Below are 19,686 nucleotides of genomic sequence, written 5' to 3'. Positions count from 1 at the left end.
ATATCAAAGCCATATACTATTAGGTCTCGAAAAATGCTAACTACTGTCAGATGCCAGGTGATATTTTATCTTTTCAAATCTGTATTAAACCCAAAAAGCAATAGGAAAGGCAAAAGGAAGCACTGGCACAGAAACCTGAAATTGTGTAATGTAGAATAATTTTGTTAACAAAGACCTCACACCTATACAAATCTGTGCTTATTTTATAAGCCTTTTATTTCCATTCCCTTAACAGAATTTATCAAATTACTTAGTTAACTTTTCTTTAAATATTTGTATAAATTTTTAACTCCTTCAGAAAAAAGTACTATATTGTAAGTTATATGTATTTTTAAGCTTCCACCATTCCAACTGAACCTTTAAAAGATTTTCTATTCAAAACAAAATCTTTAAGAAAAAAAAATCTGTAATAAATTTGTAATTAGATTTGATGGGGAATATTTGCCTGGAAATATTTATTAGCTACTAAAATGTTTGTTTAAATATTTTATCTTTGGCTATAGCTTAAGGCTATAGGTCCAAATGTAATTATCACATGTAGAACATCACTTTTTAAAAAATGATTGAAAAAGATGGACCCTGTTGTCTATTGTTATATATATGTTTTTTCAGGCTAACTGCAGAACACCACAAGAGAAGCTGATGAGGAAGATTGTCGTTACCAAACTATACAAGGTAACTATTTTCTCTATTTTTAAGGAAGACGCTTTTGGAATATAAAGAGCTGTAACTATTGTAGCTAACCAAACCCTACAAAGGAAAATAAATTTCCCATTACTATTAATTATATTGCCAATATGCTGTTTTTATGTACTTTTCACTTATCAGTATACAATCGAAAGTATAATTTGAAAGCAGCCACTCACTGTCTTCCACCCTCCCCACCTCAAACTTTAAATAATAGAACAATACTATGCAAAAGTCAAGATATTATAAAATAAAAGGGAATACTTTTTGTAGTTTATACATTTCAATATAACTTCTAAATTATTATTCCAAAAGCTCCAAACCCAAGCATTAATTTAATTGTTCCTCAATATCAGCAAAGAAAAATCTAATCATAGAATTCAAAAAGATTAAGTAGGCTAAAAGGGTCCATAAAAATTAGTCCAACTAATTAAACTACTCACCGACAGCATAATTCTAATTTCTCCAGTTGACCTACATGAAAAATTTACTGCCTCTTGCCCATGTTCTTTTGATCCGTACATTTTTTTCTTTGATGGCTCCCACTTGTTTCTCCAGAACTACACTAGAAAATGGCCACTGAACTGGAGGGTGTGTCTTCATCATTACTAAGCATTTTCCCATCAGAAGCAGCTCTGAAAAAACCTGAACATTTTCTTCAGTGCCACTCATTATTACTTGGTAACTGCAGAAGAAGTAATAGGGAGGTGGGTGTGTGTTTTTTAATGCCTTTAAGAGGATATTGCTTAATATCTTTGTTTACTTAAAATTTTTTTCAAACCAGGAGCAGGTATGACATATAATTAATAAATTTTCCTGACTACAGGCTTCTGATATTTTCCAACAGAAATACATCCCATCCAATTAATTTTACATGGTATGTTATAAACGACAAAGTTTTTAAAAGAGTAATTTAAATTTTTTTTCTATACAACAGTCCAAATGTACTTAAGTACAATAATATATAGTCTAAAACAAAACAAATCAAAAGAAAGATGAAAAGATGCAAAGGGAGAAAGTTGACTTACACAGATTATATACTCACTGACTAAAAGTAAAGAACAGCAGTGACTTCATCTTAATTAAGGGAGGGGAAGATAGCAATAATGGATTGAGCTCTCCCTACCAATATCTGGTTAATCAACTGGCACATATTGGGCACTTACCGGATACAGAGCAAAACCAAAGTGAGGAATTAAATCTATCACTTTTAAGTGCTTTAAAAAAAAGGACTGGCCCTGAGTGGCTCAACGGTTGAGCATAGACCTAGGATCCAGGAGGTTGCAGTCTGATTCATGGTCAGGGCACATGCCCAGGTGTGGGCTTGATCCCCAGTTGGGGGCGTGCAGGAGGCAGCCGATCAATGGCGATTTGCTCATCACTGATGTTTCTCTCTCCCCCCTTCTCCCTTCCTCTCTGAAATCAATAAAGATATATTTAAAAAAAAAGAGCCAGGTCAGACATATTAGCAAAATGTTGGGTGTGAGAACTGCATGTAATAAACATTAAAATGAGGTTTGGATATTAGTAGATCACATCCAGCCTTATTTTCTTTTTTCCTTATCAACAACAATAATCATAATAATGTGGAGACAGGATTTGTGATTCTGTTAAGAGATAAAGGGGAGCTCTTTCTCTCAAAATGATTCACTATTCCCTTTCATCAGAAAGGGAAATCTGTAAGGAAATGTAAAACAAAAAGGACAGGGCATGGTAGATGTACACTTAAGTAGAAAATCCACTTTAATAAAGGAGTTAAAGACATACTAATAGTTATAACTTAATCAGCAAAATCCCAACAACAAAATATAGGTGGTCAGATTCTGTCAGCTAAAAAAATTACAATGTGGGTTTAAAAATAAAGGATGTCCTTAAATTTATTATTTTGAATAAAAACTACTGAACATTTTGATCTGTTGTAGGGGGAATAACAACAAGTCTCAATAACTATATAAGCAATAATCCGAAAATCCAGAGACAGTGAAGTCAGTATACCATCTAACACTGTGCCACTGTGGAGTATATTGAGCTTTGGGCCTTTTCTCCTAAATTCTTAAGGCATGATCTGCTTCTGGGAACGCAGGGAACAAACCCCTGGTACAGAACCAGGAAAACTAAAGTTGACTCACGGTTTCTAATCTAAAAATAGACTGGAAATGAGCAGAACTTCTCCCCAATTAATGGAAGTCTCTAAAAGGCCTATTCTCACTCAGCTTACCAGATTTGAGAGTAATTTCATACTAACTGATGATCTGGTACAACTCCTTCATATAAGAAACGGGAAGCTAGTTTTAAAGAAATTAAGTGATTAATTCAAGATACCATTGCTAATGAATGCCATTCTTGATTACTAGTTTAGTTTCCTTTCCACAAGGCTTTTAAAAAATGAAAGTCTTTCATATAACTATATAAAATACCAAGATAAAATGTGAAAATCTATACTGGAATTCTGAGGATATGTGAAGAAGCCAAAATGGAAAAAACAACATAACAGGCAAAAAAAGTGAAGACTTGTTTCCCAAGAATATTTTTTAAAATTCATATTAAACAAATTTATGCTTGCATATCTGGTGATCAACTGGCTTTGGTCTTAATGGTCAATCAATATGGTTAAGATTTAATAACTCCATTAATAAACATTCTATTACAGACAGTGATAAAAGCATGAATTTTGACATGCTCCCAATCTCAGTTACAATTCAGAAGATTATTTTATATAATACAATTGTACAGCTTCCTGTGCTATAGGAAACTGAAGATACATTTTAAGGAAAAATAGAATGATACAATACCTTAAATTTTATATGTATAATTATTTCAGACAGCAGGCTCCATTATCAAATAGCTACCACTCAATGTATACACTCATAGACAAAAACAATTTCCTTCCATTAGTCAAATCAATAACTCAAGTAAAAAGATCTACAAATGGCACTTATAAAAAATGCCTTAATGTTCTTTAGAGAGGTATGACTTTTAAAAACACAAAGAAAGGGCTCTGGCAGGTAGCTCAGTTGGTTAGAGTGTCAGCCCCATACACCAAGGTTGTGGGTTCAATCTTCGGTCAGGGCACATACAAGAAACAACCAATGAATGCATGGATAGGTGGTGCAATGAATCAGTGTCTGTCTGTCTGTCTGTCTCTCTCTCAGGAATAAAAAAATAAAAATAAATAAATATAAAGAAAGGACATTTTAAAAACTTTTAATGTGGGAGATTGTGTGAGAACCATCTCACTTTTATTTGGTTGATATAATGCAGGGTGTGGGGGTAAGCTAAACCTGAACACATTGCCAACAAAGGGTTAACATTTCATAATTTACTAAGAAGTATGAAGGATGAAGGGGGGAATGGAGATCAAGATAAGACGGTGAAAATTAGCTGTCCTAGTCATGAACAAAGAAAAAGAGAATGGATTTCAACAAACACCAAAGTTCAACTACAGAAAATAGGATTACCAAGGACAGAGATCTGAAAGAGTAAAAGTTCACTTGAGGACAATATTGTTTCTGTAATGAAGTTACAAAGAAACAGTTTAGATACACTACAAATGATGCAAGGAGGTCCTTCAGATATAAAGTTCTTATTTTCAGGTACTCTTCTCTCCAGGAATTGCAGGATTCAAGATAGGATAAATTACTCAAAGTTTCTGCAATTACTTTATAATGAAAACATCTGAAAGCTATGAAAGAGCAACATCAGAACTTTAATACCAGTCTAAGTTGACTAGAGAATTCTTACTCTCAAACACCTTAATTAGAGATTACAATAACAGACTAACATGTCAATATTGGTATTTCAGTATTTATTTTACTTAATACTCATGGTAAATACAGTGTACATCATTTTCTAAATGTTGTCCTGTTCAGTCTAATACATCCAAGTCTGAGGTTACACTGTTTCCCACTTCAGCCTCTTGGAGAAGTTAGGCTCCAAGACAATGGAATTAACTTTAAGGTATATAGGGAATCCAGCCCTGATGAAATGGTTGTCAGATTCTAGGGCAATAACTGGGAATTGGGCGTGGGAACCTCACTCTTCCTTCTCTTTCTTAACTCCTCTACTACACCATCCTTCAGTGTACCCCTAAGTCCTCCCAGACTAGGAGGGCTCAGAAGTGACCTGTGGAAGGAGAATAAAGAAGACCAAAATTAGAAGAGAAGAGAGGAAAATTAACTAATAATCCAGGAAATCTAGATTAAAACAAGATACTTCAAAAGAGTTTTATATAGGAAAAGAATGTGGTTGGAATACTTTTCAAAACTTTGCTTGATTTAAAATTTTAAATTTTAATGCTGCATATAACTGAGTCTTAAGCTATAAATGAGTCTGATTCTGACTCTGAAAATCATTAAAGTAACAGTATTATACCAAATATGCCAAAAATATCCCAGTTACATTTCCTTAGGGGAGGAGAGCTTAGGTCCTATGATTGATATGGTGACCTGACTTGTTCAACCTCTACTACACCATCCTTCCTTCTAGTAGGGCTGATTTAACAGAAACTGAAATATGCTGCACTGGCTTAGTAACTGAATGGTGAATGGCAAGGAAACATATTGCAGGCTAGAAATCTGATGACCTACTACAGTCAAATGGCAAAACTTTTGATAAAATTATTGCCACTGTATTGTAATGCCTTGGAAGATAGATCATGTGCCCAATGAGCTTTCAGCTCTGCGAAAGAAGGCTCTCTGCCTATGGCCTGAAGTTCAAGTTGACTGAAAGGGGTGATAGGGTGGGGGAATGGAATTCTTATGGCTGGAAATGCCAAAAGGCAGGAGATACGATGGTAGTAGCCTCAAGCCTTTCCCAAGACCCTTAGTCCAGCTGCTAAGATTAGATTAAGGATGGTACCTCTTCACTCAAGCCCCTTATTGGAGATGACCAGGGTTGTTGCCATTAAGCTGAGTGAGAGGGAGAAAAAATCCAAAATAACCAATAAATTATCTACAGACTTCACATTTAAGAACTATGTATAATGGATCCTTTAGCTGTGGTTACTTGTGTATGAAACTGCCTAGAAGCAAACAGACTGGAAACTCTGCTACATTTCAGGAAACTATACTGCCAAGGAAACCAGAATCCTAAAAAAACCTGAAATTATTCAACCTCTAAAGCAACTCTTATATCCACAAACCTGCACCAGCAAGAACTGGATGTAAAAGGTGTGAAGTTGCCAAGAAGAATACACTTTAACACCCATTTCATATTCTGAAGCACTGAGAGAGAAAGAATAGTTCTCTGCAAAAAAAGAGGCCAGGGATAAAAATGGAAAAAGTTAAACCTAGAGAATAGAACAGGGGCAGCAAAATAGTTGTTAACCCAGGAAGTTATTTTGCAGGAAGACTTTGAAAGAAATAGATGGCACTCAACAGGGGTAACTGGGAAGCTTAATGAAATGACCTTTTACTTCCAATGCTGTCAGCAGTGTTAAGGCAACCAACAGGAACAGTGAAAGGAGTACAGGGAGTAGCAACAGCAGAAAGTTATTACCATAGGCCTAAAGGCCAAGGAAAGGAAGCAGCGTCACTGAAACCCTGTAGAAGTTGAAGCTAAAGTTGAGTCCTCCAATAAGAGTTGTGGTTTTACCCACAGGAACACAGTCACCACCAAATACCAGTCCTGCAGGGAGAAAACTAGGATAAATACCTCTCTAGTGCTTTCTACCTTCTTGCTATAAGCTGAATATATGTGTCCTCTCAAAATTCATGTTGAAACCTAATCCCCAGTGTGATGGTATATGGAGGTGGGCCTTTAGGAAGTAATTAGGTCATGCAGTTGGAGCCCTGAAGAATGGAATCAGCGCCTTTGTAAGAGACATCCCAGAGAGTTCTCTTACCCTATGCCCATGTGAGGACATAGGGGAAAGACAGCCATCTTTAATCCAGGCAACAGATCCTCACCAGAATGACTATGCTGGCACCCTGATCTTAGATTTTCCAATCTCTAGAGCCATGAGAAATGAATTGTTGTTGTTTAAAAGCCACCCAGTTGATGGTATTTTTGTTATAGCAGCCTAAGCAGACTAAGATACCTTGTATTTGCAGGTCCTTCTCATTGGCTGAACCCAAATAGTATCCATAGGCCAAGGGAATACAGGTGATGCATTCCATAATGATCAGGATGGAATTATGGGTCCGGAGGGGCACATGGAGAAAACTTACTACCTGGATATTAAATAAATCACAGGCTAAAGGAGAAATAAAAATGGAAATGAAAAAGCCATGAGACAAACTATATTTTAAAACTCATGATAGCCAATGCAGTACTCAAAGGAAAATTTATAACCTTACAAATTATTTTCAGTACTTGAGCCTTTAAAACACAAAGAAAGCAGAAGAAAGGAAATTAAAGAAAAAAGAAAGAAAATTAAAAAAAAATTTAACCATAAACATTACTCAAATGAGCTGATCAAACAAAAGCAGTAACTATTAGGTTTTTGAAACATCTGTTAATACCATGGCAAATCTATACAAATAAAGAGAGAGGACATAAATAAACATAAGTAATAGGATCTAACTAGTGTTATGAAACTAAAAACTGAGAAACTACTAAGAATACTTTATACCAATAACTTTGAAAGCTAAATAAAAACAATTTTCTGGAAAAAAACTAATAATAGCTAACATTTACTGAATGCTTACAATGTGCCAAGCACTCATCTAAGTACTTCACATATATTAAGTCACTTAATACTCACAACTGCTCTATGAGATACTGTTATTTCTATTTAGTATTGAGAAAACTGAAAAACAGAAAAGTTACATAAACTCCTCAAAGTCGCATTAACTAATAAATATTGGAGCTAAGATTTTTTATGTTGTACAGCTCCAGAGTCTACTCCTTTAACAACTATATTACACTGCCTTTCAGAATAAAAAAAAAAGGCAAACTATTAAAATATGCTCCAAAACAGAAAACTGGAACTGAGCGACAACCATAAAAGAAATGGAGGCCCTGGCCCATTAGCTCAATTGGTGTGAACATTGGCCGGACAGGTCAAGATTTTGGGTTCAATCTCTGGTCAGCGCACATACAAGAAGTAACCAATGAATGCATAAATAAGTGTAACAACAAATTGATGTTTCTCTCTCTCTGTCGAAAATAAAATCAATAAATAATAAAAAAATAAAAGAAATGGAGTCGGTAATCAGCATCTCCCTATCCCCCGAGCAAAGGCCTAGATAATTTAAGGACCAATTTAGCTATACCCTCAGGAACAGATAATTCCTAAAGGGTAGCAGAATACGCCATCCCAATACATACCTTTTTGGTATATTACTTTGAGTTGTAGGCACTTGAGAATAGCAAGTGCAGGGTGAGTCTTTCTTTGAACTCCCCTTATCTGCCTAAAGATAGAAATTCCAAAAGGAACTCAATTGCCATAAATACCCTATCGGGGAGTTTCATCAACCAGGGAAGACTCTTATAGGAGAGGAGGCTAGAAGGTCTACACACCCAAACTCTGTCACAAACTATCATATCGCTCATCTACTCTTCTAAGGGCCCTTTCATTCCTAAAGGTAATGTACCTTTTCCTAAGAGACTTCCATCTCCCCCTACCCCCTGCAACCGCTTCCCTTCCCCAATTGAGATATTTAAGCCTGAATTCTAAGCTATCTTGGGGAGTTAGAACTACTCCCTGGATATGTACAAAGATTCTGTTTAACCAAACTTTAGCCAGGTTCCAGAACATCCCCCTAGCCCACCTGTGCACTTCCTTGCAAAATCTAGTATTAGCAAGAACCCTGCTAAGTCATTTTAGCAAGTCTCCCATTCTCCATATCTGATCATCCTAAATATTAGTTCCTCATCTTCTACCATCCCCCTGCCCAGGTGATGTCTAACTACTCTGGCCTGTCTTCAGCAAGAATCTCTGGCCCGGCCAAGCGTGGCTCAGCGGTTGAGCATTGACCTAGGATCCTGGAGGCTGAGTTTCGATTCTGGGTGAGGGCCCATGCCTGGGTTTCGGGCTCGATCCCTAGTTGAGGGTGTGCAGGAGGCAGCTAATCAATGACGACTCTCTCATCATTGATGTTTCAACTCTCTCTCGCTCTCCCTTCCTCTCTCTGAAATCAATAAAGGTCAAACCAAAAAACCCCACAGCTTCGTTTAAAAAAAAAATCTCTTAATAGTGACTTTCAATGAACAGAAGCTCTTACCTTTATTACAATCCAATTAAACCCTTTTCTTCTATGGTTAGTGCTTTTAAAGAAATATTTGACTTACTGAAGGACACAGACATTTTCTCTAAAATCTTTATTTTACCTTTTGCATTTGGATCTGCCATCCATCTGGAACTGATTTTTGTATGATATCAAATAAAGGACAACATATTTTCCCCCCACATGGATGTCCAGTTAAGCTGGCATTTACTGAATGGACAATCCTTTCCCCATTGAACTACAATGATGCCTTGGCCATAAATCAGAATACTTTGTATCTGTGGCTTTGTTTTCAGATGCTCTTTTCCATTAGTCAATTTGATCATTCTTGTACCAGTATCACATTATTTTAATTACTATAACTTTATAATAAATCTTCCAGCTTTATTTTCCTTCAAAATTGCTTTGGCTATTCTTGGTCAGTTGTATTTCTGAACGAATTTTAGAATCAGCCTGTCAACTTCATTCAGTTAAGAAAAAAAATACCTACTGAGATTTTTGAATCGGTTTGCTTTGAATCTACAGGTTAATCTGAGGAGCCCTGGCATCTTTATAATAATGATCTTCAAACAAAAACACTTTTATTGCTTGCCTTCTACATGTGTCAGGCAGCGTCCCATCTCTTTCTGTATCCTGAGATAAGATAGTTGAAGTACAAATATCCAACAAAGAACTTACATCCCCAGCATACATAAAGAACTCCTTCAAATCTGTAAGAAAAAGGGATAACCCAATAGAAAAATATGCAAAAAAACCCTGAGTTGGAAATATTAAAGCCAAGAGGAGATACCAGTACATACCTACCAGAATGATAAAAAGAAAGATTGAATTTAGCAAGTGCTGGTGAGGATGCAGAGCAACCGGACCTCTCACACACTGCTGGTAGGAGTGTAAATTGGTATGACCACACTGCAATAATGTTTGGCACTATCTATAAAAGGTGAACATACGCATTTCCTATGACTCAGCAATCCCACTTCTAATAAGTATATACCCAACAGAAATATGTTCAACAAAACACACATCCTAAAAGGTTCACAGTAGCACTACTCATAAAATCTCAAACTGGTCCTAGCTAGTTTGCTCAGTGGTTAGAGCATCCGCCCATGGACTGAAGGGTCTCGGGTTTGACTCAGGTCAAGGGCACGTACCTCGGTTGCAGGCTTGATCCCTCACCCCTGTCAGGCACGTGTGGGAGGCAACCAATCAATGTGTCTCACATTGATGTTTCTTTCTCTCTCCTTCCCTTCCACTCTAAAAAAATCAATGAAAAAAAATATCCTCGAGTGAAGATTAACAACAACAAAAAAATCTCAAACTGAGAAACCACCCAAAGACCATCAACAGTAGAAAGGATTATAAAAACTGTCCTATATTCACATGAAATACTATGAAGAAATAAAAAATGCTCACATGACAATATAGATGAATCTAACAAGCAAACAAAACCAGAGAGCAAAAAATGTCAGATGAAAAAGAGCATATGCAAATGGAGTTGTACAGTATGTACACTATAAAAATAGGAAAAACTAACCTAAGTTAGTTATTATAAGTCTGAATGGTGGATATCCTTGGGATGGGGAGAAATGACTGAAAGAGCAAGAGAGAGAGGGCTTCTGGTATACTGGTGATGTTCAGTTTCCTGATCTGGGTGCTTGTTACAAAGGTATGTTCACATGTGAAAATTCAGCAACATTTATGATTTGTGGACTTTTCTTATGCATATTATGCTGCAATAAAAATTAATGCATGTGATTCAAAGCAAATAAATCAAAGAGCAAGCTGGGAAAAATTTTGTACATGAACTCATGCAAATCAATTTTTAAGAAGCTTAGCATCCAACTGGAAAATGGGTCTACATACAAAAAGAAATGTTCAAGCAAAGAAAGAAAAATGGCTCCAATAAATGCACAAACTGTAAATTAGAACAATGGAACGCTATTTTTTCCTAGCAAAATAGCAAAGATTAAAGAAAACTAATAAGGTTGTTGCTGAGGATTTGGTGAAACTAATATGCTTATTCCTAATGGAAACAAATTGATAATAACTTTTCTGCATTAAGTCTTTAAAAATTGCTCTTTTCAACCAATAGTTTCTCTTCTAGAAATTATTCTAAGAAAAATTCAGAGTTACAATTAAAGATGGATTCATATCAGTGTTGATTACAATGGCATTTTGAAACAATATAATTATATCATAATGAGAAAATGGTTACATTATGATACATATACATGATGGGATCAATGTTTTCTAAGCGTAATGAATAGGAAAAGACACATGATAAATGTAAATGAAAAATACATACAACCTTCTACGTAGTATGTATCTTTTGTTTTAAAAAATATCACACACTTAAACATACATTTGCATGGAAAATGTCTGTAAGAACACATACTATAGTGTTAATAATGGCCATCTTTGGATGGTAGGACAATGGATGATTTTAATTTTGTGGTTTATTTCCTACAATGAAATATACCTTGAACATTTACTATTATTACATTCAGAAATCTAAGAAATGTTTACTATATGTCAGATTCTGTACAAGGCCCTAAGGATAAAAATGTGAATAAGACATAGTTCTTGCATTAAAACTGCAAAGAACATTAAAAAAAAAAAAAGAAGAAATCTAAGAAAATAATAGGGTAAAAAAATAACATCCACCTAGTTTCCTTATTCTAGAAATCTAAGCAACCTAGGTTTTTAATCTCTCCTTTAGCTTTCACATTCAATCCGTAACTGTTTTTTCGATTTTACCTTAGAAGTATCTGTCCAAGCCATTACAATATTCTGTTATTTTTTCTCTCATTTCCAAAATTCAGGCGCCTGTCTTCCTTCGAGAGCACTCCGAAGCCAGACTCTTCATTTTGGTAAAATAGCCCTAGCTTCCATTACTTCTACAATCTAGCCATATCAAACCACTTTGTGTAGTGACCCTCCCACACTCAAGTCCCTGAAAAATCCACACCAGGTACTTTCACACCTCCCAACCTTGGAATACTCTATTCTCTCTCCCTGTTATGCATTTTCTCCCTTGTCTTTCTAATCTGATTCACAGTTCAAAATTCACCTCCTATAGCATTTACTGGGCGTAGGTAGCCTCTCTGAGGCTACAAGAACAGGTGTCGTTCTCCAAATCGATTCCCCCAATGACAGCTTGTACATATTTCATTACTTATTATTCTATATTGTTTAGTGCTTAGCTCTCCCATTGTGCATAATAGGCCATATCTTTTAAAAATTCTTCTTAAAATCTAGTTGAATGTGTGAACGTGAAATATACACATATGCAATACATCTGTATAGGGGTGGTGAGCTTTCACCTGTATCTGATACATAAATGGCAACACAAAGACTCGACCGGGTTTTTGCTTTTTTTTTCCCCCTCTTCATTCAAGATGGCAGAGAACGTCTTAAAATAGTCGCACACAAAAGCACTTACACGGAGCCTTAAGTCAGAACTGGCTGCACTTAGCGCAACAGCAAAGGACAAAAGAATTGAACCAAATGCTCAGATGCCCCGGCCCTGATCACCCACAGTGGATCCCACCCGTATTTTAAACCGTGTCAGAAAACTGGCACCTGCTGCCTTCGTGCCGTGGGCCACGCCTCGCCCAGGAAGGGGGACCTCAGGCACTTCTGGATAATGACCCAAAAATTCAAGGACATAAAAGTAGGAGGCTAGGTTCTACCGGTGAGTATCCAAAATGCAGGGCTGGGCTCCGCCTCAGCCAGGGACAGTCCCCGGAGGCGTATCCGTCCCCCGGGAAGGAACGGGCAGGGCTTTCCTCCAGCGGCCCAACTGGGAATTCTGGGCGAGCCTGAGGCTGAGGCTGAGGCTGAGGGCGTCTCGGGCTACACCTGTCAGGCTGCAGCCAACACTAGGCCCAGAAATCGCCGAGATTCGGTGACCGAGGCCGGCGAGAGCGCCACCCGATCCTTCACCCCGGGTTCGGTCCCTCGCCTCGCCTCCTCGCCTTCGCCCTCGTCCTTCTCAAACAAAGGCAATCCACATCCACCGCCATTTTTCCCTTACCTCAAAAACCACCTCTTCGTCAAACTCCGGTGTCATCCTTCTCCGCCATGCCACCCGCCTCAGCACGAAGGAAAAGGAAGGCGGGGGAACTGGCGGCACCCAGGCGTCTGCTTCGCCTGTCCCTTGTGTCCAGAAAACTACAACTCCCAGCATGCCTGGCAGCTCACGCCCCCTTTTCAGACCCACTTATTGGAGCAGAGGATGATCCTGTGGAACAGAGAGGCGGGAGCAAAAGGAAGCTCCAGCCCTCTGATTGGAGGAGGCTGTGGCTTTTGTCCGCCTTTTTCGGCTGCTACCGGCAGGGGGCGCCTAGAGCACTGATTTTTTTTTCTTTTCTTTTTTTTTGTGGAGCTCGAGAGCGGCCGCGCGGGCGGAGGCGCGGTGAGCGCTGCTCGTGCCCGCCGCTTGTGGCTCGCGCCCGGGGTCCCTGGAACCCGCCGCATCCTTTGTGCGGCGCTGCTTTTGCGCCGCGGGACAGCAGGACGAAATGTGGACGCTGCGGGAGCTTTGCTTTTCTGCCTAAACTCTTGAAACAATGGACTGTAAGGGGAACAGGGATTGAGGAGGGGCGAGCGGGAAAGCGAGCTGCCCGGAGAATCATGACTTCAGCCGCCGGTAAGTGACGGCGCTCGCGCTGCCGCTGCGAAGTTTGCAGGGAGCGCTGCTGGGCTGGGGCTCCGGAGCGACTTTCTCCTCGGGGGTAGGTTGGCGGCGCTCCTACTTCTCCCGAGGACGGTGGCAAGTGCGGAGCAGACGGACGGCCTTTGCTGACAGGAGAGGCTGTTTGGAAATCACGTCTCTCCGGGGACCTGCCTTTAAAAGGAGACCCGTGTCGGGGGCTCCGCGCCAGGTGAAACGCGAAAATTAAAGAGGGCGTTTGCTTGTCTCCTAAAACTTGAGCGACTTTGCCTTTGCGTGTGAAAATAGTTTAGATGACCATGTTAAGAAATCGTTTATTCTGAGAAAGGGCAGTGTTCCCGGAGTGTTGAACCCGGCGACTGTGCCGAGTCGCTCGAAACAGCCCTGACCTTTCCTACTCACTAGGTAAAAGGGGTTAAGCATTGTTACTCCTGTGCTGGTGGTTTGCCCCGTCACCCGAGAAGTAGAGGAATAGAAATGCCAATGACAATTTTTTGCTCATCTTCACCCAATTTTTAATGGATTTTTTTTTTCCCTATTTCCACCTGATTGGTGTAAACAAAGCCTTATTTTCCGCCTGCCTCCCCCCAGTCCCGTTTCCTTCATCCAAATGACAAAGTGTTTACCTTCTGAACAATTCTGTACGTTTTATTTCTAAACATTCTTAAGGAGCAGTTCTTATATTCCAAAATAATTACCAAGGTGGTTTTAAATTCACTTTATAAGAACATAGGTTAATTTTTAAACCACAACAATGCATTAAGTATTAAGGTGTTTGTTTGTTTTTTATGTTTCGTTCACGTTTAAGGAAATAAACTTTTATTAGAAATTTTATAGTAAAATAGTGTAAAGTTTTCTCTCAAAGTTACTTCTAGAATCAGCACTTAAGTATCGTATTAAATTTTCTTTGCTTTTCTTGGCAATTGTTTTAAATTCCTGCAACTTGAAACTGTCAAACAGCACTCTAAATGTTCTAAATTGCCTTATTTCTAAAGCCTAGATATATTGAAGTGTAGCATTGTTAGGTGTAATCAGATTTCAGGTAACTAAGGCAAGAAGGTAGCCAATAGTAATAAGAAAGCAAAGAGACAAGTGTTCGTGTAGTAGTAGTAGTGCTCCTGAAGAAATTGTGGATCTTTCCTTTCTGATACATGTGTTGGAGATATGTCATCATATCATGTTATTTATAAACCCTTTTCCTTAGCAAAGGGAGGCTTTCTACTTGAGGTGAATAATTTTCATCCTAAATTTCTGTGCCTCAGCTTTGTTCAGGTTTTCTTTATTACTGAGCTATTCTAACTAATTTAAACTTGAAGTGATTGGATTTAAATCCCACCAGCCAATTTTAGCTCTCCGCTGTTTTGAAATATCAAGCACATTTAAAATATTTATAACGGATATGCATCAGTTTTCAATTCCAGTCCTAACAGTTTATAATGAAGAGATACAGAAGCATTTAATTTGACATTTAAATATGTAAACCTGATCTAGGGCTCAGTCTGGAAGTTTATAACTCTTTGATTTGCATTACCCTAGAATAATGCAAGCTATTTTTATATTTTATCAACTTTACAATTAAAGAAATCCAGACATTTTTGTGGTGTTTCAAAAGAGGGATACTTCCTGTGTTTAGCTGAGTTAGTTAGTTTTTAGCATGGCTTGTGGAGAAGCATTAGCTACTTTTTTGTTCACCCATCTGTTAAGATTTATTTTAATTCTTTCTTATGTCTAAAAGGAGAATATGGAAGAGAATTGAGTTTTATTTCCATCCCAGTCTTATAAAATTATGTGTTCATCATTCTAACAAGCTGTTTATATTTTCTGGAACAATAATAAAATTCATTAAAACTTTAGGAAAGTTATTTGCAATTTGGGAAGAGAATGTTTGTTTATATAGAATCTAATCTGTGGTATTTGGGATGGTTAGCTTATTTAAGGAAATAAGAGAAATGTTGTAGAAATGTATGTTTTATGTATCCTGAAGGAGAGCTTGCTTTGTTTTTCTGCATCTGTGAAAGAGGAGACCAATAGAGATTTTAGAATTATTCTAATCAACATATTTAAAAGGAGAGGTAATTATAGGTGTATGTTTTCTATCCTTTTAAATCTGTACAGGTCGCTGTCTCATTAATGCCTGTGCTTTCCTTTATGGCTGGTTCAAAAGCTAAGAAAGTGTGCACGTGCACCGCAGCCATCTGTGTGTAACAGATGACAGTATGTTTGTAATAGTGAAATGGTACTAGTACTTTACTTTTTTACCTTATTTTTCCCTGGAGCCAAACAGCTGTGTAAATAAAAGATTTGCTGCTTTACTCTAAAAAGCTTTGGTTCTGACTGTTGATACAGTATTAAGATACAAAGGTGCTGGATCCATTTCCAAAGATCCTGTACTTCAAGAGTTTGACATTGGAGCAGACCATAATACAATGGCTTGTTATTTTTTGAGTTGGGTTTCTTTCATAATAGAGCCATGAAAAAATAATGTTAATAATAACGTAGGATTCCAGATATTTCTGTACCAGTGACATAAACACTCGTTCCTACTAATAATTAAGAAATTATTCAATAACCTTATTGAAATTGATTCCTGCTACTTTTCAAAATATTATTCTACATTAAAATGGATATGGACTGCCCTGGCCGGTTTGGTTCAGTGATTAGAGTGTTGGCCTGTGGATTGTAGGGTCCCAGGCTCGATCCCTGGCCCTGGTTGGGGCCCGTGCAGGCGGCAAGCCAATCAATGTGTCTTTCTTACATCGATGTTTCTTTCTCTTTCTCTCTCCCCCTTCCACACACTCTGAAAAGCAATGGAAAAAATGTCCTCAGGTGAGGATTAAAAAAAAAAAAGGATATGGACTTTAAAAAAAAAAGAAAATTCCTGTTACTGAGACATAGTAAAGAGTATGTGTATGCGACAGCTCTTAACTGTTCCCAGAGCCCTATTTCACCATTGGGGACATGGCAGTGAGACAAAGTGCCTGCCCTTCTGGAGCTTGCTTTCTAGTGGTAGAAACAAAGTTATACTGATGAAAAATCATACAAGGCAAAGGGGCTGGAGAAAATAAGCGTTCTCCTAAAGCAAGTGTCTTAGAAGTTATCTCAGAATCATGTAGGCTTTACAGTTCTAACTCTTCATTTACAAGTAAGGAAACTGAAGCAGGCAGATCCACACAAAGGGAAGTAATTAGGTTAGCCAGCTCCCCAAGTTATGTTACTGGCTTCCTCTAATACAGTTCACTAACACTAGTGAGCCAAAGCTCATAGCTGTTTATTTAATTCAGTGAGTATGCATTGAGGGCCTTAGGTACATAATGCTGGGCTACATTTGTTGGCAATCAACCATAGTTCATATGTAATTAATTTCTAGGACACTAAAGAGAATAGGGATTTATGTCTGTTGGAAGCAGACTCATGTAGAAAACACATTTAAAGAAAAGAGTAAAATTGGTACCAGAGATTAAAAAACAATTTAACTAGCCCGGCTGGAGTGGCTCAGTTGGTTGAGGGTCATCCTGTGCACCCAGAGGTTGTGGGTTCAATTTCTGCTCAGGGTATGTACGAAGGGCAACCAATCAATTTCTCTCACACTGAAGTTTCCCTCTCTCCCTCCCTCTCCTTCCCTCTCCCTCCCTCTCCCTCCCTCTCCCTTATCCTTTCTCTAAGCATATTCCTCAGGTGGATTAAAAAAAATTTTTAACTAAAAATAAAAAATTGGTTAAATGAACTGGAAGCTTCTGACAAAGCTGCAAGATTCAGAAAATAAAAGATTAATTTGATGAGATGAACTCTTTGTTTTTAGTTGTAAAATACACATAACATAAATTTATTATCTTTATCATTTTTAAGTGTACAGTTCAGTAGTGTTAAGTACATTCACAATGCTGTGCAGTCAATCTCCAGAACTCTTTCGTCTTGCAGAATGAATTTTTTAAAAATTTCTTCAGAGATCCCAGAGGTAGGATGCTTTAAGAATGGTTACAGAAATGAAATCTGCATGACGGTCTGTCTATTTTCATTAACTTGAGTAAGATGAGAGATTGGGAAGAGCCTAGGGCATTCATACTTTCTTTTAAGAGTTCACTTAACGGCCCTGTTGGGCGTGGTTCAGCGGTTGAGTATGGAACTAGGATCCAGGAGATCCCTGTTCCATTCCCAGTCAGGGCACATGTCCAGGTTTCGGGCTCGATCCCCAGTAGGGGGTGTGCAGGAGGCAGCCGATCAATAAACCCTTTCTCATCATTGATGTTTCAACTCTCTCTCTCTCTCCCTTCCTCTCTCTGAAATCAATAAAGCTATATTTTTTTTAAAAGAGAATTGACTTAATGGATCAAGAGTTGAATTTAAGAAATTATTGTACCAAGCTTTAGCATTAGGCTTTGAAGGGTTTCACAATTTTTTTCTGCTTAAAAAACAAACATTTAAAAAAACCCACTAATAACATGCTTATTGGATAGGTAACTGAAAATGTAAAAAGCTTTGGGAATTTGTATTGTTATTTTGAAAATATTTTATTATCTTCTTTATTCATCACATTATATTGAGTGAGGCTTCTGTTATCATGTGATCTCGATTGAAACATAACATTAGGGGTTTGGGAAATTCTTCCTTGGTTGGTAAAAGGAAGTAGAGCTCCCTATTCTTTTTTATTTTTTTAAACTCAGTTTTATGTAGTATCTTCCCGAGTGTTGTGACTAATTTCCTTTGTTGAAAAGAAATTCATCACCAAATGAAGTATCTAAGCCTCTGTGTATTCAGGTAAACAATGTCCAGTAGATATTGTGAAAGGTTTATTTTTTCAGTAAATTAAGTCTTTATGAAGCATTAGGTGATATTGGAGGAACAAACATAAGAAGTATAAGATAAAATATTTTATCTCAGGATTTCATACTTTGGGGAAGTATGACTATGTGATAAATGACAGTATAGGTGGAAAAACTTAAAAGAACTAAAAAAAACCCACCTGATGTTCATGCTCTGTACGTTTTTTTATTTCATAGGTCTTTTGTATGAAGTTTTTATTAGGTTGCTAGTACAAATCTAATACATTTTAATAAGTGCTCAGTAAGTACTTTTTATGTAATATCGAGGAAGACTAGAAATTGTGGTCATCTTTCAAATGCACTAATGAAAGGTACACAGCATAATCACCTGTGGAGCCTAAAAGAAATACAGAGGTCCAGGCTTTATCCCCAGAAACTGTTTGATTAGACCTGGGGATTACATTGAAGGATTACAATGAAAATTCCCCATTGACAACCCCTGCACAGAGAAATATCAATTTTAGTATGAGCCTCAATTAATACAGTATAATTACTTTTTAGTTTTAAGTTTGGAAAATTTCTGATTTCTGTATTTCATTTTAAGATTGTTTTGGTGTTTTAGTGATATAGATTATTGATAAAGGCATTTATACATCTCTACTGTATATCATTGAGGTAGAAGAATAGTGCTTATTCATGAGAAGCTTAGAGTTGTGTCCTTGGTCCAAGTAGCACCATCCTGGTTGGTCAGAATGGAGCCAATCTGATTAGTTGGTAAAGATGAAAATGAGGATATAGTTGCACAGCTCTGATTGGGCTGTGAAAGTTTTTATCCTATTGTTTGAAATAGGATTCGAGGAACTCCATTATTAGGGCTGGCTCAGCCAGCATGCAGGCAGTTCAGTGCCGGCTTCTCCGGGAAGTGAGGCTTGTGCAAGAGGACCCTGTTTAGCACCTGCTGATTGGCTGTTTTTAACTTTGAGCCTGATTAGCCACCAGGAGCCCTTCTCAACAGGTCCCTCCATTCTCAGGTTTGACGTTAAATTTGACTATAGCTGCCTGATCGATTGCTCTTCTGGATTGCTATACCATTCACATTACCTCAGACAGTGGATTACGTTCTTATATCACCACGTTCCCTCCAACATTTGGCATTATCCAGCTTTCTAACTCAGCTAGTCTAATATGTATAAAGTGAGGTCTCATTATTCTTTTACTTTGCATTTTCTCTGATTATTTATGATTTGAAGCATCTCTTCAAAGTGCTTGTTAGCTTTAGAGTTTTCTCATCTATAAGTTACTATTCCTATCCTTTGACCATTTTTACACTGTGTTGACATTTTCTCCTGGTTGATGTGCAGAAATTCCTTACATGTTCTAGAAAGAGTAATCCCTG

General features: G+C 37.7%; 2 protein-coding genes across 6 annotated transcripts in view; one reads left to right on the top strand and one right to left on the bottom strand.

Annotated features, from left to right (window-relative positions):
• Window positions 1-12,996, bottom strand: part of VEZT (vezatin, adherens junctions transmembrane protein) — a 67,666-nt gene extending 54,670 nt beyond the window's left edge. For 2 of the 4 annotated variants that reach the window (XM_087814832.1, XM_016221796.2), the window contains exon 1: window positions 12,892-12,996. In XM_087814832.1, the coding sequence (XP_087670958.1) occupies window positions 12,892-12,927 (36 nt within the window). In that variant the 5' untranslated portion in view covers window positions 12,928-12,996. Of the gene's footprint in view, window positions 1-1,130; window positions 1,227-12,891 lie in introns of those variants that run through there. The other 2 variants (XM_087814834.1, XM_087814833.1) reach the window with 2 other exon arrangements.
• A 250-nt stretch (window positions 12,997-13,246) lies between these two features.
• FGD6 (FYVE, RhoGEF and PH domain containing 6) overlaps window positions 13,247-19,686 on the top strand; it is a 107,970-nt gene continuing 101,530 nt past the window's right edge. For both annotated transcript variants that reach the window (XM_016221771.2, XM_016221770.2), the window contains exon 1: window positions 13,247-13,506. In XM_016221771.2, the coding sequence (XP_016077257.2) occupies window positions 13,491-13,506 (16 nt within the window). In that variant the 5' untranslated portion in view covers window positions 13,247-13,490. The remainder of the gene's footprint in view (window positions 13,507-19,686) is intronic.

This window comes from Miniopterus natalensis, chromosome 2 (genome assembly GCF_054644295.1).
Source record: "Miniopterus natalensis isolate mMinNat1 chromosome 2, mMinNat1.hap1, whole genome shotgun sequence".
NCBI lineage: Eukaryota > Metazoa > Chordata > Mammalia > Chiroptera > Miniopteridae > Miniopterus > Miniopterus natalensis.
This window is presented reverse-complemented; position numbering and strand designations above follow the sequence as displayed.